At 37.7% G+C, this 25,697-nt stretch overlaps 1 protein-coding gene across 3 annotated transcripts in view; it reads right to left on the reverse strand.

Moving 5' to 3' along the window:
* Positions 1-25,697, reverse strand: part of GABBR2 (gamma-aminobutyric acid type B receptor subunit 2) — a 454,845-nt gene that overhangs the window by 341,846 nt on the left and 87,302 nt on the right. For all 3 annotated transcript variants that reach the window (XM_061351451.1, XM_061351452.1, XM_061351453.1), the window contains one exon: positions 12,121-12,258. In XM_061351451.1, coding sequence (XP_061207435.1) covers positions 12,121-12,258 — 138 coding nt within the window. The remainder of the gene's footprint in view (positions 1-12,120; positions 12,259-25,697) is intronic.

Below are 25,697 nucleotides of genomic sequence, written 5' to 3' on the forward strand. Positions count from 1 at the left end.
CTGCTCTCAATCAACTTACTCTCCGTAAACAGGAGTCATTAGATTTACTGCACAGTGCCCTCTCCCCTTTACTGCTATTCTAACAAAGTCATATTCTGTGTGAATTCATTTGTGACTGGAGACATAAGGTATCTTTCCAAGGTGATTATAATATTATAATAATCTGTCTGTAAAACACTAAAATATTGGACAACAACACTTAAAGTTTCATTTTCCTGGTTCACATAGCCAGTTAAACCATTGAACTAACTATGAAATTACACCCTGTTGGTTCATCTGCAGTAATAATTGTGGACATCTGGACATAAAAATAAATGCCTACTGTTCAAATGAGCAGTCCACAAGACATGACTAATTGACAGCACGTTGCCTTTAAGTCCTCGTAGCATTGATTGTGGTGATAGGAAATAGAAAAGCTAAGAATGAGGCTAACAGGAAGAGCAAGCCACAGAATTATTTGTAAAAAGATTATTACTGTGTTTTGTTGTCTTCTGTTTTAAAGATCCAAATAGGAAAAAAAAAAGAAAACAACAAAAAACAAAACAAACAAACAAACCTCAAAAACAAACTCACTCTCTTTTAAGGCAACACAAGTAGTGAAATCATAAAACTCTTACTGTGGTCTAACCATTAGACAGTAAATATGAGACAAATCAAGCCAACGCAAGCACATTTGTTATGAGAGAAGATATGGGTTATAATTGAGGACACGTTTCTTGAAACCTTGAGTACAACCTATGTAGAATGTGACTATGATAATTATAGTTGTAAAAACAGTAGCTCAAGTTCTTGATCAACAAAGGTGGATAGGTAAGACAGGGAAAATAAAGGCCCCGTAACTGTGCCTTTCTGTCCTTTGCTCTAAAAAACCAAAAAGAAAAAAATTTCTGCATTTTCCCTCTTCTTCTCAAGATAAAACCAGCATAAGGACATTTATCACACTGTCAGAAAGAATTGTAAAAACAAGGACAAAAATCACATTGATCACAAGAGTTTTCACACTGACAATTCAAAGAACTCATTATCAGCATTAATGTTAACATCACGAAGCATTATCAAATCTGGCAACTTTAACATTACTGAATTTTAATAGATGAGTCTTTGAAAAGAGTGAGTAAAATTTGCTAGGAAAGAAATGTTTCTACAGCCAAATTTTTCCAGTCTTGTCTGATTAGAGCCTGTGCTTCTACAATCTGTAATTCTGACCTCCTTTATCAATATCGGCAAATAATATGCAGGATCTTTATATAACAGTGGTTCTGAACCTTCCTTCTCTTTGTATTTACAAATGTGTCATATTTTTTTTTGTAACTCTTTATAAGTAAGCAGAAAAATGTGAAATGGGTGAAGGGCAAAAACAACTAGCAACCAAAAAGTTACAGGAAAACAACTTCAAAGCATGCTGCTTATGTACACCTACACATGCCAACCACATTTCTGAACAATAATTAATCCTAATGTGAGGTAAGAGAATGCAACTACATTTATCTGAAACGTAACAGTACTTGTCAGGAACATACAGCCATAAAAAATACTGAAGACAGTTTTAGATCATTTTAAATATACATGTGTGTGCACATAAATATATAAATAAGTATGCACCACAGAGAATCAGCACCTTTGTTTTCCTTATTATTTGAATTATATTTGATTATTTGATACCTTTATTATTTGATTAATTTTGTTAAGAGCTAGGCATAATACTGATATTCTCTATCGCTTGCTCAGTCACTCTGCTTTTCTCAGTAGCCTTCAAAAGAAAATCAATAAAAATCTGCTTACCTAAATAAGTCCTCGGTTTGATTGTTTAAATTAAAAAAAGACACATTAAGAAAATTATCTCTTTAACATCAATATGCCTTAACAGCAAAATGCCCCATTATTATCAGTGACATAATCCTATTCCGCTGTCCCAGAACTGATCTCTTCCTTGCAGCTATAGTTGATCTTAAAGAGAACAGTGGATCCAATTTGGAAATTTGTTTACAAATGCAAAACCCATCATTCATCCTTTGGTTTATAATTGTATTGAAATCAATTTCAGATTGAGATTGTCATTAGTCTTTTACAGGCTTTTATTTTCAAAAGGGTTATGATGAAGAACTTTCTTGCTCAGTTTTATAGGGCAAATTAAATTTTTCTTTATGTCAAGATGGCAGTGTTTAGTAACGAATATAAAGTTGTAGCTCCCAAGTACTTCATGCAATACTTTAGACTGCTGAACTAGAGATCTTTCATTCCCTAACCCCATATATTCTTGTTCCCTCATCTGAATATTGAGGGACTTGAACAAACCCTTCAGAAGCTGTGCCACTAATCTTTTTGCTTTCAGGAAGCAAATCAATGTAATGAATCCACATCCCAATACATATTGTGCCCTCACAGTAACTTAATTATAAACATTGAAGTTTCTTAGCTTAGTGTTGTAACAGAATACAAACAAAGCTTGTAGTGGTAATAATGTCAATCCTTCAGTAGCTTATTCATCAGCTTGTGGCAGGCTCTCTATTGGATAACAAAGTCTAATGGGCTTCTGCAAAACAAGGAACTACACTGGGGAAACATTTTCCTTTACTCTGAGAATTAGGAGCAGAATGTATCATAGCTTTACACAGAGTTTGGAAATTTTAAGCTACTCATCTCTTAAAAATTAATTAAACCAAAGCAAGATGAGATATCAAAGTAAATCTGGATATGCAACCACAGTTCTGAAAAACTGGAACTGCCAAGAGACAAATGCAGTAGTGGTTGCAATACTAGATAAACCATATGCCAAGAACACTGCGATGCACTTGAGGATCAGGTCCTTAGAAGAGCTTCTATTACATGCGAATTTGTATTTTAGCGCTTACTTTTCTATAAGTATATCAGCAATACGTTACTTCTTCAATGGAGCATAATTATGCTTTTTCCAGTTTTAAAGGCCAATAATTATTTTATTTCAGTTTTGAAATTATGAAGAGGTGTGTTTTTTTGCAACTGCTTGGTTTACAAGTTTGCTCTTCAGGAAGCTGCTGTTGCTGAATTTGTATGAATTATACTATCATTCAAAATAAGTAATCAAGTAACTGCCACCAAAACAACATTCAGGGAAAAACAGGTTAATTTGCCACATGAGAAAGCTTTCCTTGTCCTATAATAGGACGTTAATATGAAAGAAAACATTGAAGTAAGAGGGAATTAAATGAAGAAGTGGATTTAAGACTGCTGAAGCAATGGTATGAAACAACAAATTTTATCACACCAGTTTTGCCTTGACTTATTTGTATTGACCTTCTTAATGTGGCCAGGATTGTATGCTGCAACGACAGCAGCAGCTATAGGAGAGGGTGTCACTTTACAGAGGGCTGCTCAGGACAGGCTGGTCAAAGGGACTGCAGAGACAGCAGTAGCAGAGCTTTCCAAGGTAGATACCAAGAAACAGGTCAGCAAACTGGTCCTGTAGAACACACACCTTTCAGAAACAAAGCAGTCACTCTGGCAAATAACATACCAAAATAACCAACTCCAGCTTCACAGAAAGTATAAGAATAGTGAAAATAATTAGAAGGACCACATCTGGGGAAATGGTGTTAAAAGAAGCTTGAAACCTACATTCTAGAATATTTGAAGTTACACAGTAATCAGAGAAATACAATACTGTAATCTGAACATTTTGGAGTAAATTAATAATGATTGCCAAGAATGAACCAGAAAGTGACAAAGTTATATTTTGAGTGAAGTAAGATCGTTATAAATCAATTTAACCTTTAAAGCAGAAAAATCATATACAGATGGGCAACCAATTAGCATCTGATTTCCCTGAGCTAGCTTTCAAATGAGAAACATAAAAACAAGATTTGTGTAAAGTCAGAGGGAAAAATGCAAAGGGGAGCTAAAAATTCAGTGCTTCAATTGCCAAGAAACTGTAGTAATGCTCCCATTTAAAGTAGGAGACTTCAAGCCAACGTTGTGGGTCACAGAGTAATGAAAACTATGGGATTAACAGACCAAAAGCTGATTCTTTGGCCTGGCAGAGCTGTGAATAGACTCAAGACTATCAATGGGATGTTCGTATCACACAGGTATATCCCTACAAATCACATGATATTTCCCAAAGGCAGTCAAGAGAAAATGTGCTGACCAGCTATGGGCTGGAAGGAAATTTAGCAGCATTACTGCCCAGTGGATTGAAATCATACACAGTAGTAGAAAATGTGACATAAAACAGTTAAAATAATAATCTCAAATCTGAAAAAGAAATCAGTGCATATCATGGTCCTCTTCATTCAGCATAGAAAAGATACCAAACTACATGTGATTTCCCAAAGAAGCAAATGTTAAGTCTGTCTATCATATAGAGACAGGGAAGAGAAGAGAAGGCAGAGGTGGCAACCAGAGGTACTGTCATGGTTTAAGCCCATCTGGCAACCCAGAACCACACAGCCGCTCAGTCATTCCCCCCCCCCCCCTTTCCTCCCCATGCTCCCAGAAGAATGGGGAGGAGAATAGAAAGAGTGTAACTCCCACAGGTTGAGATAAGAACAGCCCAGTAACTAAGGTATAACACAAATCACTGCTGCTACCACCAATAATAATAATAAGGGAAATAACAAGAGAAGAGAATACAACCGCTCACCGCCCACCAACCGATACCCAGCCCGACCCGAGCAGTGATCTAGCCCTTCCGGGTAACTGCCCCCAGTTTACATCCTGGGCATGATGTGCTGTGGTATGGAATAACTCTTTGGCTAGTTTGGGTCAGGTGTCCTGTCTCTGCTTCCTCCCGGCTTCCCCTCCTCCCTGGCAGAGCATGAGACTCACAAAGTCCTTGGTCAGACTAAGCGTTTCTGAGAAACAACAACTAAAGACATCAGTGTTATCGGTGCTGTTCTCAGGCTGAAAGTCAAAAACACAGCACTGCACCAGCTACTAAGGAGAAAAATGACTGCTTCTGCTGAACCCAGGACAGGTGCCCATCACTTCTCAAAAACACCTCCAGAAGAAGCAGCAGCAAGTACTAACAAATCAGCTTGAGGTGGCATGAAGGAATACAATTTGTAGCAGTGGGGGAAGCTGCAGCAATAGCTGTAGGGTGCGATACTGAAACGTTTTTGTAACTGAATAAGATTCTACCTGGCAGCTCTAACCTAGCTGAGGGGCTACAAAAGCCACAGAAGATGAAGACTTCAATACTCTTTTACACAAATTACCAAAGGTAATACAAGCTGTGAAACAGAATACTTTGATAAAAATTACACAGGAAAATTAAAAAAAAAAAAAAAAAAAAAAAAGAAAGTCCCAGCAAAGCCCAAGCCATTATTTATTCTGATAATAAATTAGACTGGATATTTTAAACACCTTACCAACAAATTGAGCTAGCATTAAAACACAAGGCTTTGTGTTCACAAAAGCATCAATATTTGTTACAGTATGGGTTTGGTTTGTGTTTTTTAAATGCATTTTATTTTTCTTTGAGGAAAAAAGAATAAAAAAAACGAAAAAATCTTTCTGTTTCAAGGGAGGAGTACATGGAGGACAGGGAATACATGATTAGCTCAGTATTAAATTGTGTTCTCCAAACCTGAAGTGTACTGCACACAAAGTGACGCCTTGCCTCTTTAGTCTTGGTCTCTTCCCTAAGCCATCACTCATTCATTCTGTATTATTGATTAAACACTAAAATGGAACTGAATGAATGATTATGGAAAAACTGCTAAGGACAACAACAAAAAATAGTCAATAACAAAGGAATATTTTTTTTCTGTCAGAACATGCAGATCATTGTTAGAATAAATATACAGGTTCAGCCTTCAGCAGCTTCGACTTAAGTAGAACCATATTGAAATGCCTTTAGTCATGCTTCATGTAATGAACTGAACTTGCCGACTTCAGATCAAAGGAATATTAGACTGTATACTATTGTCTTGCTGTTTTCTCCAACAGTAGAAATACACAAGACAAACAAGATGAAAAAGAACAGCTAATCATATTTAAATAAAGTGATACTGAACAGAAGCCAAATTCAAGCTGATGGAAAGCAAGGTTAAGCCATATACATCAATTTCATATGTTCAGGCAGAAGACGGAAAGAAGGGAAGGTCCTACTAAATCTTACCAGTGCATTTGGAATATAGGATGTGCGTTTCTTACCATACCTCAGCCTGAAAATCTTTTTAAATTTCCAATTTAAACTTTATGGATCAGATTTCTGCTCTTAACAGCTATGTAATGCTAATATCTCCCCTGCAATACAGCTGAAATTATGCACTGGGTATCAAGGTCAGTGTTTTTTATCACCATGAAAGAATCTTTGTCACTAAATTGTGCTCTGCTCACCTCTGACGCATTGAAACATACATTTCTTTAAGTTTGAGGGTGAATATACAATTAGTCTCCAAGTCTGCTCTATCTTGTGCATATTTGCATCCATTGACACACAGACAGACATGGTCTAATTAGGAGACATGGTACTGCTGCTATGCTTTAACTCCCCATACATTTTCTTCCCCAGCAACAACCACAGAGCTTCAGGGGGACCACATCAATAACAGCAGAGCTCCTGCTGGCAGCTTTTATCAAAGGGAGGATTTGCAGAACTGAAAGGTCTGTCTCCCTCCAAATTTACCAGAGCTTCTCTCAAATGAGGAGACAATTCACATGCAATCTGCCTGAAGGTCAGTCCTACTGTGCTGTCTTCCTGTTCAGGAGCTCCCAGGCATTCTTAGGGCAAAGTGAGCAACACTTCCTTATGTGCTCAGCTGACTCCCCAAAGCAGGACCAGAATGTCATCAAAGTGTTTCCCCTCACCCGCCTTGCCTATTAAAAGTACAACACAAGTACAGAAAGTCTATAAAATCCCTCCAATCCCAGGAGATAAAATAGGAAATCAAAGGGGGAAAAAATAAATAATTTTGGGCCAAGAAGCCAAAGACTGTAGTTTTATGGTGTATTGGGTCATATTCCAGTGGGAGAAAGGTCTGTTTAAGTTGAAGTGCCTGCATCTCATAGATAGAAGTAGCTAATCTTCTTAGCCAAAGACTAGTTTAAATGCCCTTTTCATTGCTCAAACTAATAATACATGGAAATCGTGTAGTGAAGGCAAAAGTAGCACAAGCTCACTGTACTGGAACAAATGTGACAAGGAATTGGAAAAAGAAAAAGGAAAAAAACACCAGCATCCAAACCCCCATGTTTTTTATCAAATGTTAAAGTGCCCATGCCAGGTCTCCATGTTGCAAGCATGAGGATTTAGAAAATTCAGATTTTAACAAGAAGTTTGATTCAGTGGCAAGTATAAACATGTGTGTGATTACTTGCATTACTTATGTGTTAAAGTGTTAAAAAACACCAGCTGTAACCTGCATATAGTTGTGAAATTCTGTATTAACAAGAATTTTGAGGAGTAACAGGGCCAGCTAATAAAGCCTGGTTTCCTGCAGATACACGTGTCCTACGTTTTTACACACACAAACAAACACCACAGCTCCTACTTCATATCCTTCTGGGTTGCACCCTCCTCTGCATTTTCCTAACTAACTTTCTGCTGGTTCTTTTTTAACTCTGTTTTCAGTGCAGTCAGTCCCCTTCCCATAATCAGCACCTGGGAAAAAAGCACCGCAAGTCATGGCTGGCTTGAACTTCTCTGCTCATGCTGCAAGCCTCTTGTACACTGAATCCCTCTCTCAGCAGCTCATTTTCACAGGAATGTGTAGCAGCTAGTAATCTCTGGGAAATCCGTTGTTAAAATTTGGTTGAAATTGGCCAGTGGTCAAAAGTTATTGGGAAGAACTGATAATGCAATAAGATCTGCTTTGTTTCAGAAAGAAACCATAGGCTAGAAGCATCACTGATTTTCTTGAACACCAGCAGTCCTTCTGGTAATTCAGACCCGTGATCTTGAACACCTATGTATCTCTGGGATAATAAAGCAAACCTCAGGGTAAGCTCTTTAATACTCAACTATACAACAAGCCAGATAACTAAAGCAGTTTTTCCTTTCTAACACATGAACTTGCCCTATATTAACATGCCCACAAAGCAAATAATGTATCATGGTTGGGGTGCCTATAATTTTCTTAGAAAAGTTTACAACACAAGATGTTGAATCCAAACCAAGGTTTCGCTGTTTTGAATGTTATTACTATCTAAGCACTGGGTCACCAGTAGCAGTTACTTGCTTAGAAGCCAGCAGTTATGACTACATTACATTAAATATATAGAAATAGAAGATACTCCAAGGAAGCACTATTTTTATACTTCATTTCTGGCAGAGGTTTATTTTCCCGAGTTAAAGGAAACTGTAAATGAAGCACGTTACAGGAGAATTTAAACAGCACCAACAAAAGAAAAAGACAAATCTCCAAACTGGAGGAAGAGTTCTGCAAATTAAAACAGATAACAAAATCCTCAGGCCAGTTAAATGCTTATGTTAATATGTCAATCAGGAAAAGTGAGATATCACAATGGAAAGCAAGAGAAACAACAATCAATACAAAATAGATGCTTTTGCCACTGTAATAAACTAACGTGATGAAGTAAGCAGTTGATGGATATCCTGAAATACAAGAGAAAAACTGAATTGCAAGCCATCTCTGTTTTGTGCTACTTGGATACTAGCAGTAATGCTTCAGTGTATAAAATAAAGATATATGACTGGTCTTTATGCTATCATTAATAGTATTGTAGATACTATTAATGATTCTTCATCACTCTATTGAATTGTCTCGAACACACACTGAAATGGAATGATGAAGAAGATGAATCCAGAAGAATATGCCATTCAAATATTTCCCTACAGCACAGCAGCTGCTGAATATTATACCCTCATGCCTTTATGACCCTCTGCCAGATGCACAGAATATTGTTGTCACTTTTTAACCAAAATACCAAAGGTTCAAATGGATTTTACACCACAGATCGGAGATCAAAGCCACACATGCAGCCTCCAGCCCATGCTTAGACTGTCACTCAACAAAGTAAGGACATCTGGCACACAGAGATTACTCACAGGGAAGCTTTCATTTGAGAAGCTAAGGAATGGGTGTCTGCATCTGTCCTACTATTAATGTGTGTTCAGAAAACAGTTTGCTGGTTGTATCACGTAGCATACCTCAGTGATAGCCCTTAAGGATGACAGAAGTGTTTGCAGACTAAACCAACTTACTCTTTCCATGGACAGAAAATTCTCCATTAAAAAAAAAAATAAAAAAACATTAATTTTGTTACAGTAAGAGAGAATTAGACAGAAATTCAAAGCAGCCAATTGAGAACAGAATCTCTCTTTCTACAAAGGGAGGATTTGCAGAACTGAAAGGTCTGCCTTCCTCTATACTAAATCAAGTAAATCAGAATTTGTCAAGATGGGGGAGGACAAATACTCCTCTTAGCTATGGTACCCAAATAAAGCAAGTCACCTTTGACTAAAACTCTTTTCAACCTCTGATAGTCTTCCCTATTTCACATGTTGCAGGCCATCAATGACCTGAATTAGCCAGTTAAGTCAAAAAGACAGTATCACTATCAGCAACATACAGTAAGGAGACTGAGACTGAAGGGGTCTTGTGAAAATGTTTTCTTTCCCCTCTCTCACCTCCCATCACTACTATAAAATATTGCCTGAGTAGCAAATGCCACATGGCACTTTCCAGGACACTTCTACTATTTGCCTTTTATTTAACTGGTTTTGGAAACTTCTTATTGCAGAGAATGGGAAAGAGACAGAAAAATTTCCTCAAACAGCCACCCAGAAACTTGGAATTCAAAGCTAAAAAAGGCTTTCAGAAGTTTTCAGCCACCTACTTAGCCTCATACTGTATTTGCCAAGAAAAGTAATTTTTCAGTTGTAATGTTTCTGTTGTTCTTTTCTACCCTATCCTTAGTATCAGTACCATCAGTACCATCCTGCATTTCTCCTGCATAGAAGACAGTTGTCAATTTGCTCCACCACATGACATGAGTAAATCAAATCAAATGTTCCTACTAGGGTCAAGAGCTCTCTTTTCTAACTGTCTGCTCAGGGACAAAGGAATGGATTCAAGCATACAAATGCATATCCTCTATTCAAAACTACAATGCCAGGTTAGGTTTTGTCTGTATGCTTTTTTCTCTCTTCTTGACTGCAATATAAGATGAATTCATCATAATCACAAATTCATATACCTCTTTATGTGAGTCTGCTGTGAATCCTTGAGATGAACTCTCGGTTTAGAGGGAGGAATGTCTTGTATTTCATCAAGCTACATATTGTTGCTCCACTTCCAAGAACTACAGATTTTTATCTATTCCTTCCATTGAAGTTATGCTTTTAGTCAGAGATGTTTATAACACTAGATCCTGAGGAGGATTTGTACTCCATCTCTCCATCTTGTACATGCTATATCTGCTATTTGCAGATGCACATTGCTGTTACTGTATGACATAATACTTTCACAAAGTTTACTTAGACTGTTTCCAGTGCTGCTATACCATCCACTAGGCCTCACATTACTTCGGAGCCATGCTTGTCATTTATGTTCTCTCATAATTCAATCAATCAACATACAAAAACCTGACAAGACATGGAGTTATGCCATGTGAGGATTTATCTAGTGCCTGCAGTATACTAAGCCCAAGCAGCAAAGGATCCTCTGATGTACTGATATCATTAATAATGTTCGAGGCTTAGTCACAGCTCTAGTGTTTAAATACAAAGAAACAGATACTGCCTCGTAGTAATGCTTCATATCATTATATAAGTTAACACCCATATTGACAAATTCAGGCATTTAAAAGCAAATAGAAGCCTTCTAATTGCCCTTCCTATTGACTGAGCAACTTCATTAACAAATTGATTTTCAGACCTTAGCAGGCAGAACTTGACAGTAAATGAAAAAGATTTAGCACAATGAAATCCAACTCCTGAAAACGTTCTACATCATCTGGAAGTTCCATGTGACAAATTCCAAAAAAAACACAGCTCCAGCCACATATTTCATTATAGGCCGCAGACTAGGCCATTTTTAAGAGAGTGTTAAATGACAGTTTCAAGCTTTCTGTTGCTTTCTCCATTCTCCCTAGAGAAAAACTATTATTATATTTCCATAGTAGAACTGATGTTTTTCACATCAGAAAAATACTGACGCATAAGGAAAAAAAAATATCTGATCTGACAAGCATTGCAAATACAGTTAACAAGCTATTTTAATTATCCTCCCAAGATTTTCCCATTTGTACTCTGCTCATCATCTTCTTCACAAACTTAATTATGCCTCGTTTGTTCATTCTGCACTAATCTCAGTGAGTATTCCAGGTGGAAAAGAGAAGCCTGCTTGTAACTGAAACCTCAGGTAATTGTTACATTATTTTGCTACAGAATGTTTCTTTATTTTAATAAAAATGATACAACGTGTATTTGGACATTTGAATATTGAGAATATCAGGGCATTCCCACACCTGAAAAACAAAACTGGCTGGCTACCTTGCATGAACAGCCATCAACCCAAAGATCATCAGTGGACAGATGATGGAAGAAATGAATTAAATCACACAATTATAATCTGCATTTTATAGATTAGTATTAATAAATTCTGATTCCTCACTAGAGGGAACTTCTCCACAAACTTGACCTTTGAGAAAGTCAAAAAGAACAGCTGTGAACAAATGTGTTTTGTGAGTCAAGTACTGAGATACATACCCAGTTGCTACTTACAATTTATGTACTTCCAGCACTTTCAAAGTCAATAGGAATTACCGCATTATGACTGAGAAGGGACCAAATAAGGACCCTAGTGTATCGTAATTTAAGACCTGATGAGTTGTTTCTGTTAACTTTGGATAAATCCTAGATTTGCTCACCTACCATGACCGAACTTCATTTCATTTAGGTTGCTTTTTGAGATACATTAAATTAATTGTATTTAATTAATCTACTGAGACATGACTGCTGCTGCGTACTCTCAATCATTTTAAGCCAAATACCAGGCCTTAAAACCTAGTTCTATATAGAAGTAACTGTTCATTACACATCACTGACCTTCAAAACTGATATGCTAATTACACAAAAAGTTAGCCTTGAAATACAGCAAATACTAAGTTTCTAAATTTTAAAAAGAGACACAGAGATACAAAATAGTCAGCTTTTGAATAAATTCTATTCCTTACCTGAACCAAATTCCATCCCTTTAGAGACTCAGCAATGATAGATGTAACTGTTGCACATACACCACCAAAAACCATCAGATGATTAGGTCCATATTTTATTGCATCATAGAAGGCTTTGAGTCCTTTTGCATTGTCACACTGGAAAAATAAAAGAAAAAGACAATATTCAACACTACAGATAACATACTCAGCTACTACTGGGCAGGGGAAAAAAATCATGGGATTACATTGACATAAAATTTGTACAGTGTGTAACATCTAAGACCCAAACATGAAAAACTGGACCTTTAATGTGCTGTAGCAAAAGAACAGGAATATCCCTCAATAATCATTCAAAACCCCTTATGTCTTCCTTCCAAGACAAAGCTGCAACATCTGAATACTGATTTCAGCATTTGACAAAAACATAGTCTCCTACCCTCCCCCAAAAACCCTCCAAACAAACAAACAAACAACTGTTTACTGAAACCTTTTTTACATTCAGAGCTATAATTTTCCAAAGCAAAATTTAAAATCTAACACCAGATGTCAGCAGGACATCCATAGTTGGAGGAAAGATTGACAATACCAATGGTCTCTGTAAAGAAAGCTCTGTCTCTAATGAAAACTCCTAAGTAACCTATCCTAAAGGTCCAACTTCAGTATTCTGTGCAATATTACATAGTAGAGAGCCTCTCATTTAGGACAATACAAAGTCTTAAAGAAGCATCAAGAAAATATTCTTTTAAAGTGTTAAAAGTGAATTGTTATGTTCTCATAGCTTGCACTTCTCTGAGCAAAACACTGGACCAAATAACCTGAGGTCCCTTCTAACCAGATGTGTTCTGGGTTTCTCTGGTAATTAGTTAGATCATTATTTCAGGTGTAAAGAATTTTACCACTAATTGAGACCAGGACTGAAAACTAAGAAACAAAGTGCGATGCCAATCAACATTGCAACAGATATATCAGTCCTTGATTAGAGTAGCATCAATCATTCATAATAACTTATGTAGTCATGACTTAACTCCTGAGCTTGCAGAACAGCATTCATGAATTATGTACTGGAAGTTCAGAATCTGATTCCAAACCATACTGGAAGTTAGGATTGCCAAGAGACTATCATGGTAGCTGCCACTGCTCCACTAGAAGCCACTTTATCTCTCTTTTTGAAACAAAATTTTACCTCCCCTACAGAGTCTTCCCCATATATTGTGTTCATAAGAAGGATCACACATCAGGCTCCAATATTTCATTATGATAATTTAATAAAACAGTTCATTTACTATTGGCATCAAAGTACTGATTGTATAGCATTCTGTGGAGAGAATAAAGATTTTGACTAAGAAGGTTGCAAGCTTATATTAATCTCCTTACTGAATTAATATCCTAAAAGAAAAATTACTCAATTTGCATTCTATCTGAAAGAACAGAATTGTTACTCCCACTTACTCAAATGGTATGGATTCTTATTACATAAACTTTTTTAAACTGCATAATATAGCACATTTTCCTTCTTATTATAGGTAAAGAAAAAAAAAAGAAAATATTAAACCCCCTCAAAACATTTGGTATGGCAGAGGGTCCCTTGTCAATTTGACAGATTGGTGGCAAACTCACATTATGAAGGAATTAAGATTGCGATTGCTGCAACAAGCACCACCTCCATTCTTACTCCTCCACCCCCTAGGTAAAGAGCAGTTTATTCAAGAGCAACTAGAATACTCAAATACTTCTTTACTTTTATAAGCAACTAAGGACACAAGAGCTTCAAGTATCTGAACTTAATGGACATTTAGCCAATTTTATGCCACATATTTTAAATATATCACTAACAGTTTAAGAATACAAATCATATATGAAATAAGGGAGATGCTGACAGCAAAATAAAAGCCAGAAGTGTGAACCCCTGAAGGGCTACATACATAAAATGGATGGAGAATTAAAATTGTTCATTCTACTATAAACAATAAAGACCTATGGTCTATTATCAGAAGTAAAAAATTCATACTAAAATTCACCATTACATCACAAAAGACTGATGCATTTTTAACTACTATTTTCCTACAGATTGTTTCTCACTGCAGTAAAATTATGCAGTTACAGATCCCAGTAGGTCAATTCACTGGGAGGTCCAGAACTGCTATTATGATAAGTTTTATCTTTCCTATGTATTTATTTATACTTATGAAGACACTTGCATAACAACAATCATTCTCAATCACACAGTGAGTCTCTTGGGAAGGTGTGCTGAAAGCTTTATACATCTCTCCCAAAGTGATAGATTCACCCCACTGAGATACGTCACCGATCAATTCGAAGAACACAAAATAACACATGGGCTTCAGTTGAAAGCCTACCATGTTTTCATGTTTGTACTTTCTTCCTGACTATGCTCAGCTCTCTCCATTTTAGACAACCACAAATAATTACAGGACTCAATGCGCTCCTTGAACAGAACTCCCAAAGTGGTCGAAAATATGTGTCAGAGATCAAAGAAAAAAAACCTCAATACTGTGGCTACCCACAATGGGACAGAAACAAAAGCAAAAATGAGAAAGATGGGAGAAAGCAGACTTTCACATTTGTTTAACATCACCTTTCACAACATGCAGTGCTTATAACATTCTTCCCTGCAAGCAACAAAACAGTTTGTCACAAGCATTAAAAAATAAGCATTCAGATAGAAATAGTAGCCATACCAAGCCAGACAGACAAGCAGTTAGCAAAGGTTTCTTCCTGCCTGTAGTCTGAGGAATATATCCTTAGTGAGCTTTTAACAAGCCCTTTTACCAACTTTACTTTTTCAGAGGTCCCAGAAGGCCACCATTGCTGTTCATGATCTACTGCCAAATCCTACATATCTAATCCTAAAAGAGGGCAACACTGATGAAAGGCATCAAGCACACACCACTGAAATTCCCACCATATACCCACTGAATGAATTCCTGAACTGTCACGAAGTGACTGCAACTAGGTACACAAACAACGCTATGCAGCAATCCAATTACAGTACAACAAAAGACTGCATAAGAAGTAAAATCCACATTAAAATGCACAGATTAGAAAGTAGAAAGTCCTGGCCACAGGTGGATGACAAGAAGCTGACTGGCTTATTAACTGGAGCACAACTAAGGGCAATGAAGGAGAAAGAATCCATCTTAAAAAGGCAAATTCAAACAATAAAAAAAAATGTCACCGGAAGGAGCCAACACTGCTTTTGTTAGCTAGTTTTTCTCTCACCTAAATTGTCGTCAACATCTCTATTTTACTGAGCTGAACTGCAGCCAGCTCACTTTCAACTCATATAATAAACACTGACAGCCATGCTGTGCTGCTGATCTTGACTGCACATTGGAACACCGAGGATGGTTTCAATACCTTTCACTGGAGAAATTTAGTTTTAGCATAACTGGAATTTCAGATACATGCTATTTGGTGCATGCTACAATTTTCTTAAGAGGAAGGGGCTTAAAACTACTTACCCCAAACATACTAATTGCTGTGCTTAGTCTCAGCCAAAAGCTGGTAATAAGCCACATATAAATAGCAAATAGACATGTTAAAGAAATAATTATATTAAATGCATTGCTTCACACACTGACTTGATACAGACTATATGAACAGTTCACAAGGAGAAATATCGGCAAATCACCAAGCAAAGGTCTGTGGAAGGTCCTACCTCTCACTGTGACAGACATTAATATCACATGTAGCACCTGACAAAAGCATAGTTTTCATTTTCAAGGAAACCAAACCACTTATTTTAACTAACAAATATAACCAGATGAACTGCTACACAGGAGAGGAGTCTAATGAGCTTGGGGACTGAACTGTTAACCCTCCTGAATCCTCTTCGGAAGGACAAATAAAAAACCCTATCATCCTCCACCAAGGATGTGGATACACAGGGAGGAAGTAGTGGCTGAAGCATAAGGGGTGCACAAGGACAAGAGACCTTTCTGCAGAGAACAGTGCAGCAGCTGAATACATAAGTGAGACCTTTCTCCACTGTATCTAAAGGCCCTCTGCAGTGGAGAGAAAGGATGTCTTATGTGAAGGACACACATCACTGAAGTCAGAAAAAGAAGCAGAACTGACTTGTGAGGGCTTCTGTCTGCCAGAAAGGCTGTCTGGCTGACTGTGACAGAGACACCAGGGTGTGTACTCAAACCACTCATGGCCATAAGTATAACAGTGCAAATCCTTAGTGCACAGAATGGAAATTCCTATGGGTCTCACAGATAAAGCTTTGCTGATCCCTATAACACTGACACATTTGAGTAATTACAGGACTAGCAGAAGAGCAGATACTTGTAACTTGTTAGATTCGCAGAGCAATGAGAACTATTGGGAACGGATGCATTGTTAAGATCAGTGATTATAGTGATATCCAGCTGTTGGATAGCTATGCTCAGCTGTTTCTCAGTTAGTTATATCCGGGCACAACCTACTTATCTGAGTAAATGTAAACCTGAGGAACAATTTTGCTATCTATTGAGCTACTGACTACTGAAGTCAGAGATCCTTTATGATGACAGGGAATCACCAACACCTGTCATCTGCATAACAAAATCTCAAACTTCAAGCTTTCAGCATCACTCCTCATTAATATCATCAGAAAGAGAAGCAAGTGCTCATAAATATATTGATGAGAATTACTTGAACAGGGAGAACATAAGTACAAAGCTTTATTCCTACCCTCTGCAAAGCCTTTCTTAAGGACTAACTCTACACTGGATTATCAGCTTGAAAGGAGACAAAAGGACATCAACTCCTTTTTTTTTAATTATTGTTTATTTTTATTCACTTCTTTAAAGACATCAAGCAATTTAAACAATTTTGTGAAGAGCATATAGACAATTGCTCTAAGCTACAATAATAGTCAATCAGGTTAACATCCTCTACCTGGTTTTATAGGCAAAGCATGCTACCCCTGAGGTATCCTCTCTAAGTACCTGCAGCTTAGGTACTTTCAAAGACGGCAATTTTTACTTTTGTTTGGCTGGTTGTTTTTTATTGCTGTAACTAGATTTTCTTTCCACTGCTCTTGGAACTACCACTTTGACAACCACAACATTTGTGGTGGCATCAGTTACCCATTGAAAGACAAAACACTTCATTTAATTTGTTCTAAATTTCGTCACACTGCACAAAGTAGGTGTGAAACTTCTTACTAGGGTTTGTTACAAATCTTAAAAAGTTCACAAATGCATGAAAAGAAATTGGACTAGTTCATAGAGCAAAACCAAGTCAAAACTTCTTAATAGAGATACAGTGATTTTCTCAGGATATCCCTGAATCTGAGGTTAATGGTGGCTCAGACAGTGTGTTGGGGATGGTGGATTAAAAACTTGCCCTGTCCTGGCAATCTACTGTTCCAGGATAACACTGACTATTTGCACCAAGTCTGGTCTGAAACGCTGTAGGAAAGCCTGTGTTCTGCATTTGAAAAACACAAACAAATATGACACACCTTCCAACTACTACACCAAACTTCCATATATTTAAACTAAAGTTAATTTATTCCAAACTGTGGGCTCTTCTGTATACAATTTCTCTATCATCTTTGAATTTAAGCCACTAGCAATGAGATTTCATTTTGGTTTAGAAGGATTGGACACTGCAGAGGAGGACTTAATTCAGTGAAATATTTCCCAGTAAATTAACCCTCTCACCTTGACAACACTTGACACACTTTGATACTTTAACTAGCAACCTGTTTATATGATCCTGCCTGCTGTACAGGGAATAGTTGACAGAGTGCTACCGCTAAGGCATTTCTGCATGGCATCCCATTTAACAGCTAGTATTCTGCCTCAGGTGTTACTTGCCTCTTAAGTCACTGACTCCACAGCAGGGGTGACTACTCACTCTCCTGTCACCTCACTTCTTAAGACTGTCTAAACACCTCATGAAGTCTCATCTTCATTTCCAGTCTCTCCTTATAAGAGGAGTATATATACTTTCTACATTTTTCCCCCATTTATTCTTTTTTAATTTATATGACTTATATTTTCTGTCTTGTTACTATTTATTCGAGTATATATAACATTTACACTGGATGATTCTAATTTAAGAACTCCAATATGAAATGGAATTGAAGTGTAGCAAATGGATAAATCCTGTGTAACCAAAACTGACTCTGCCTAAGTTTCCACCAGGAATAAATATGCAGTAATAGCAAAGATCAAATTGACTTCCTCTTTTCACAGTAAACTTGTATTCAGCTTGGAAGTTGGTGTCTTACCATAAAGAGGAACAGCCCTGAGGACACTAAGGACAGTGAAGTAGGATGAGGCACTCTTGGTGCCAGAGCAGAGACTCCCCTGCAGGCCATAGTGAGGACCATGGTGAGGCAGTGCAGGCTGTGCCCCTGTAGCTCATTGGAGGACCACAGTGGAGCAGATGTTCACCTGCAGCCCAGAGACGATCCTACACCTGAGTAATTTTAGGTAGGGTCTACTACATGTTTTTTTCTGGCTATACAACTGATCAAACACAGGAGTTGCTCCAGGGCTGAGCAGCAATGAAATTTGTATTTCAGGCAACACAAGCCAGGATGTCTTCAGGAAGGTGAATATTAATTCACAACATTAGCATCTCATTCTGAATTGCTAATGGAAATCTAACATTTGAGCCTCAGAGAGATCCTATTGTGCAATATAAGCAATTAGTCAGATCACACAGCATAAGTTACTGAGTTCTGCTGGATTATTCTGCAGGTGGACCCATCTTTAACCAGAATCAAATTGGTGTTGACTGAAATATTCCTGGGCCAGAGGACATTTTGTAACATCCACACAGTTATTTCCTCACCCACAACATACAGAAAATTTTATTTAACTCGTCCAGTTCTGCAACAATCCAGTACTACTACACAAGACAATTTTACAGATGTTTTCCAATCAACAGCATTGGTTAAAATGAATGAATGTTCACACACACAATGCCATCCTGAATTAAAGGTTTTCCAAGTAGCCTTAAAGCTGTATTCAGACATTCAGTTTTATGCCATAAATAAAAAAGCACTTATCAGATATTTTGGTAGATTGAGCATTAACAGGGAGACCAATGCCTTGCTTGCTTCTGCTTCTTCCTTCCTACATAATCTATACTGCTCCATGGTTAACATCTTTCATGGAAAAAAGCGGAATTCTGGGAAAACATAAAAGTCCAGAGGTATAGTGTTGGGAAATATATTCAAAGATGCTTAGAAAACAGATAACATATCCTGCTATTGAGAATATAAGCTGACTCAGGTTTCTCCAGGTTTTCCAATTTTTCTACCAAATAAGATCAACTTTACAGCGATTTCTAACAAAACAAAGAATTAGTTGTAATTACTCAACACATGAGGAAAATATCTCTGTTCTTTATTTCCATCAAAAGGCTCTTTAAAATTCCCCAAGGAAATCAGTTGTGGATTTGCATTTAGGCAACCTCAGAGTTACTAATTGTTTCAGGTACTTGAGTCCCAGGATCATTATCACTTACGTTTCTTGTTGAAAACTACTTACTATTTTGTTGCTTCTCATACTTAAAGACCTGTGCTGTAGTAGTTTTACAAGGCATTTGCCAGTTGCAACTCAAGTACAAAATGAAGAGCTAAGGAAGATAATTTTGGCAAGCTCAACACAGTCACTAATGTCAGTTGTTCAATTTTGTACTTGCCTCATCTTTTTCTTCTCATCGTTCATTGCCATTTATTCTTACACTACCATAAATAGCCTATGTTTTCATAATCACACTCTGTTGGACTATTTTCATTAAATTCGCTCTCATTCCATTCCCTGTACTTTTTAGAACAGAGGGAAGAAGTCACAAAAGTGGAAAGATGCGTCATTTAAACACGGTGTCTGGTTTTTTCCAGATCTGGTGTATGAGCACTGCAAAAGATATGACTTTCAGCATGAACAATCAAAAATAATAAATCAAAACTTAATACAGAAAAACTTCATTCTATGTTTAGTAAAATAGATTTTCTGAAACTATCTTTAAGAAGTTGATATTTTTGCAGTGTGCTCCTTTACTCATATTTTTCCAGTGTGCCCCTTTTCTCATGTCTAGTATTGGCTATGTACTTACTAGGAGGACTGGGGTTTTACCCAGGTCATTTTTGGAGAAGGAAATATCACCTCCTGCAGTGAAGGGTCTGAACTGTTGGCTCTCTTCTCAGCACACTGAAAACAGTTGCATACTGAAAGTGTGAAAGTACTTTTAACAGCAGCTGTGCTCTTTGCAGCAAACAGATAGTTGGGACTGTAATAAGATACTACAGAGGGAGAGAATCAAAATTTATAAACAAAAATCAGGGAGCTTTTGTAGATGAAAGAAAATGGAAGTGTAGCAGTGTGAAACATTTGAAGTAACAGCTATATACACCAGAGTATGCCTGGCATCCCACTCTCCAGTAATAAGCTACAATTGAAACCAAGATAGGAGTGCAATGATATTTCAAAAAATTGCTTGGCCCTCAGCAATCAGCAAGAACCAGTTGTTAGGGAAGTCTGGTGTATGAATTCTTTCTTTCGTATTACCTGCTTACTCCTGAAAAAGACTCTAGTTTTACAAAGGTTTAAAGAAAAGAAAAAGGAATATTTCATGACAAAAGACGGGAAAGGTAATGGTGGGAAGGGTAGGACCTGGCATGATGTGAATGGTGTGGAATAAGGGGTAGATATTGTCCTGGTTTTGACTGGGATAATTAATTTTCTTCCTAGTAGTTGATGCAGTGCTCTGTTTTGGCTTTAGCCTGAGAATAATGCTGACAGCAATAACTGAAACATCGGGGTTCTAAGTAGCACTTACACTGATCAAGGACTTTTCAGTCTCTCATGCTCTGCCACTGAGGAGGGGCACAAAAAGCCAGGAGGAAGCAGAGACAGGACACCAGACCCAAACTAGCCAAAGAGGTATTACATACCACAGCACATCATGCCCAGTATATAAACTTGGAGGAGTTACCTGGAAGGCCCAAATCGCTGCTCGGGTCAGGCTGGGCATCAGTCAGCTGATGGTGAGAAATTGTATTATGCATCATTTGTGCTTATTGTTTTTTTTCTCCTTTTCTGCTTTCATTTTCTATCTCTCTCCTTGTTAATCCCCTTAGTAGTAGTATCAGCATTAGTATTATATTTACTTCAGTTATTAAATTGTTCTCAACCTGTGGGGTTTGCATTCTTTCAGTTCTCTTCCCCATGCTGCCTGGAGAAGGGTGGAAGGGGAGGGGTAGTGAGCTAATAGCTCTTAAGCTATCACGGGATGCTTGCAGCTGTCTTGAGAATATATTTGAATTTTAATAAAACATCAGCAAGTATCTGATATTTTTTGAAAAACAGATTAAAAACTCTTGAGAGAAAACTCTTCTTAATGAAGAGTGCCAAGTGGTATAAGGCGCACAAAGCATGGCTTTTTCTGAAGCCATATTTTTTATAATTATTTTTTTTAATTTTAGTTCCCCAGCAAAAAAAGTTGGAAATACAGACACAGGTCAGAAGAACATTAGGGTTCTGATAAATTAAGAGATTAAAAGGACCTTAATGAATCAATAATAGTTGCCCTCGGTTTAGCAGTAGCAGTCATTTTTTCTCCTTCTTAGTAGCTGGTGCAGTGCTGTGGTTTTTACTTTTATCCTGGGAACAGCGCTGATAACACCAATGTTTTTACTTGCTGCTCAGTAATATTTAGTCTGAGCAAGGACTTTGTGAGCCTCATGCTCTGCCAGGGAGGAGGGGAAGCTGAGATGAAGCAGAAACAGGACACCTGACCCAAACTGACCAAAGAGATATTCCATACCACAGCACGTCATGCCCAGGGTGTAACTGGGAGTTACCCGGAAGGGCAGGGACTGCTCGGCCAGGCTCGGTTGGCAGGTGATATCTTATTCTCTCCCCTTGTTATTTCCCTTATCATTATTATTATTGGTGGTAGCAGTAGTGATTTGTGTTATACCTTAGTTACTGGACTGTTCTTATCTCAACCCGTGGGAGTTACATTCTTTTGATACTCCTCCTCATCCCTCCGGGAGCAGGTGGGAGGGGAAGGGAAGAAAGGGGTGGGGGGGGGAAGTAGACTGCGTGGCTGACTTTCTGACAAGGTTTAAACCATGACAACTTTAAAGATATATTTCTTGACCCAAAGGTCTTCATCATGTCTACGATTTTTAATTGAAGTCTTACTGTGATGTGAAACAGCTGAACTTCATCTATATTGAATAAAACTCTGTTATGCTTATTTAACTAAGGAGGATTAACATGTGATCATTTGAGTAAACTACCATTTAAGTTAGCCCATAAAAGCCAAATGAATTCATGGTACATTTTAATTTGACTTAAGGTAATATATAAACATTTTATAGAAGTCTCAGGCTGGAAACAGGCAAGAGTGAATAACAGCACAGGTAAACATCATACCTTTTTTTTTCCCTTTTAATACCCAGAAAAGTAATAGTATAGAGAGAATACAGTTTCGTTTTAACCACTACCCAGATGCATGACATTCAGGGTGTGAGTAGGCACAGTTCTTCACAGTCAGCAGGTACCAAAAACTCTTAACATCCAAGTATCTCTGCCTTGCCTTAGTTATGTCTGACACCAGATTTCTGCAGCAGGTGGAATGTGCCTGTAGTGGCTACAGGACTCAAACTTTCTCCCGATCCCATTGGCCACCATATTTCATGCAGTGAAAATTGTCACAATAAACTCCATTATTCACAGGAGAACTACACGGTCCAAAGAACTTCTCACTTCTGTAAACATTTTGGAAAAGAGGGACTTTTTTGAACAGTAAAAATCTGAGATGCTGAATGTCCTTCTGGTTCAAACTCACTGTGACAAATTGTGTCACTGTGAATAACAGCATTGTGCCAAAATGGTGCACCACCCCTTTGCCACACACACAACACTTCCTGTGTGCAGAACAGGGCAAGAAGGCAGATAGTGGTAAAGAGACTCCAAAAAGGAACCAGCAGACTAACACAAACCTGAGTCTGCAACAAGGAGCAGACTCATAAGCCTCAGAGGCAAAGGAAAGAAAAAGGAGCAGCCCTGAAAATACAGGGATATATTGGAATGGAGATATGTTTTAAAAGGATTCAAACTTCATGAACCCTACAGGCAGGTTTTTGCAGGTACTTCTTAAAGTTTTTTCTTTAGTAACTTGTCCAACTTAAGTTTTCCTTATTTAAAGTCTCACTTTTACCTAGTTGGTTTTTATATTCCAGGAAACTAATTAGTAGAAATTAGGAACCACTTCAGAAACACAGAATGGTAGATCTGTCTGACTAATGGTCCTGTCACATTCACATGTGGACACTAAATTTTTCTGGCTTTAAAGCTATGCAAGAAAAATATTGCCTTCATGCTGCAAATTGCAGCCCAGTAAGCTAGCAAAGAGCTGTTCTTTTGCAACACCAGGACAGGCTAGCAGACTGAAAAATAAATCCTCCACACTCACATTCAACAGCATAGTATGGGATTTCTGCAAGCAGAATGACCAATACTCTTCCCCATTGGAGCACCTACAGAGAATCTTAATTAAAGTTGCCAAGAGCAGGGTATTACTCACCTTGATGTATCAATCCTTGGGGGTTCCCCTCCTTATGCTTCAATAAAAATAGGACATGTGGAACAAAAGTGAGATAGAGCTGTGTTGTAAGCAGGCGAAATGCCCACAGAGTACATAGATCAAACCTGAAGTCAGCCCCCGATTAACCTCCCAGAGGTTTAAAAGCAAGTCTGGAAACTGAAAACAATCCATACTAGAAGCTAAGACCTGCTAGCTTGTCCATCTCAGCCTGATTAAGTCACCCCAAGTCTCTTCCTTAGTTACCTTATTTTAGTTTGTTAAATGTATATGCTTGTAACACATTCACAACAAACCCATTTGTTCTTCCATTCCTTGCCTGCTTATCACCCAAGGTCATAAAAAAAAAAAAAAAAAGACTTTTTGTCTCTGTGCATGCTATTCTCCTTCATGATGAAATCCCAGCATGAACTCCCACAGACATGTCTCACTGAACTAGTAATTCCTGATGGCTGTGTACTACCAAACTCTACGGAAATCTCACTGATGCACCATGAAGAATTTCCAAACCACCAAACCCTCTGCCATTTGTCCAGATACCCTCACACTGTAGTTATATCTGGCATCTCACCAATTGCTGCTATTCGTTTGGCACCTAATGCTCTGCTAGGCACTGCTACCCTGCAGGCAAAGCACATATGCACAAGTGTAAATTGACTTTTTTGACTTGTCTAAACCCTACTAAAAGTGGCTTAACTAAAGTCTACTGAATCATAGCAGAAAATTCTCAGATTAGATTAGTAGCTGGATAGACAAACAGAATGGTTTTAAGATCTGTCTACAAAGACTTCCCTGCCTTAGAAATCTTCATGATTTTTCCTACACTGGGAATTGTGTAAGTATCAAGCTCTTTGAGACAGCCTCCTTTCTGCTACACTACGTACTCCAACAGAACTAAATTGCTTTAGCATTGCACAGGGAAATGAGCAGATTTTTTATATCCCTTTGCTAAGTAAGTACTGATTGTCACCCACAATCTTAACAGGTTGAAATGGTATAAAATGCTAATAGGATGATTTTAATCATTTCATCAAGCATGGCTTACACTACATTGTCAAGTGAAAAAAAAAATAATTTACAGCTCTGGATCAATTTTATTTCTTACTATGGCATCATAAAAGTAAAAGAAATTGTGTGAATGAGAGAAAATTTTCTTACATCTTTTTAGGCAATAAATGGAAGGACAAATATGCATGTGCTGACCAGTTGAAATATTAAATTGACAGAGACCCTGCACAAGGAAACCATTCTCAAAATTAGCCAGTGGTCTCAATACCTTAGTAGGTTTCAAATGTCTTTCTTAAATACAACAGTCAGAGTGCCTCAAAGGGAGGAAAGAGGTTACTGTCATTATATCTTTAGGTACGAACTTGTCATGCAGCATGAGAGAACTAAATAGGTTTTCTGTTTGTTACCTAAAACTGCGTAAAAATGGAGAGCTGTAGAAAGTGTTGGTGCAGGAGGGAGACATAACATTTATTTCAAAACCAGTAGCAAGAATGCATACTAGCAAGCTTGTATTAGGATTTCAAGTCTTGTCACAGTAGTACCAAAAAAAATGTCTTCTACTTAGGCTGTGGTTAGAAATCATGACCTGGCTGCTACCCTTACACAGGCCAGTGAGAAGACTTTACGTGAGTGACTCCCACCTCAGGTAAAGCAAGCTGACAACTTACAGCTATTATTTACAGTTCTTCAAATGTAAATCTGCTGACCTCACACTAAAGTGGATGAAAAGACTTCACACCATATTTTCCACTTTGGCAAATCAGGATGTGTATGCGTGCTAGCATGTGCATGCAAGGGCAGGGACAGAGGAAGGAGAAGGACAACAGCATTGCTGGTTACCACGAATCTTCCTGCAACATTTGACTGCTCTGCTTTGAGGGTGAATAACAATACAGCAATCCAAAGTAGATGCTCTTTTCAAACACCCTGTATCTCAGCTTCAAGAATGGCAGTTTACCAGTAGCCTTCTACATATTAATTATTAAAAAGGAAAATCACAAGCA

Source organism: Neopsephotus bourkii, unplaced genomic scaffold (genome assembly GCF_033783945.1).
Source record: "Neopsephotus bourkii isolate Nb327-2 ecotype Australia unplaced genomic scaffold, CSIRO-AGI_Nbou_v1 NB_591, whole genome shotgun sequence".
Taxonomy (NCBI): domain Eukaryota; kingdom Metazoa; phylum Chordata; class Aves; order Psittaciformes; family Psittacidae; genus Neopsephotus; species Neopsephotus bourkii.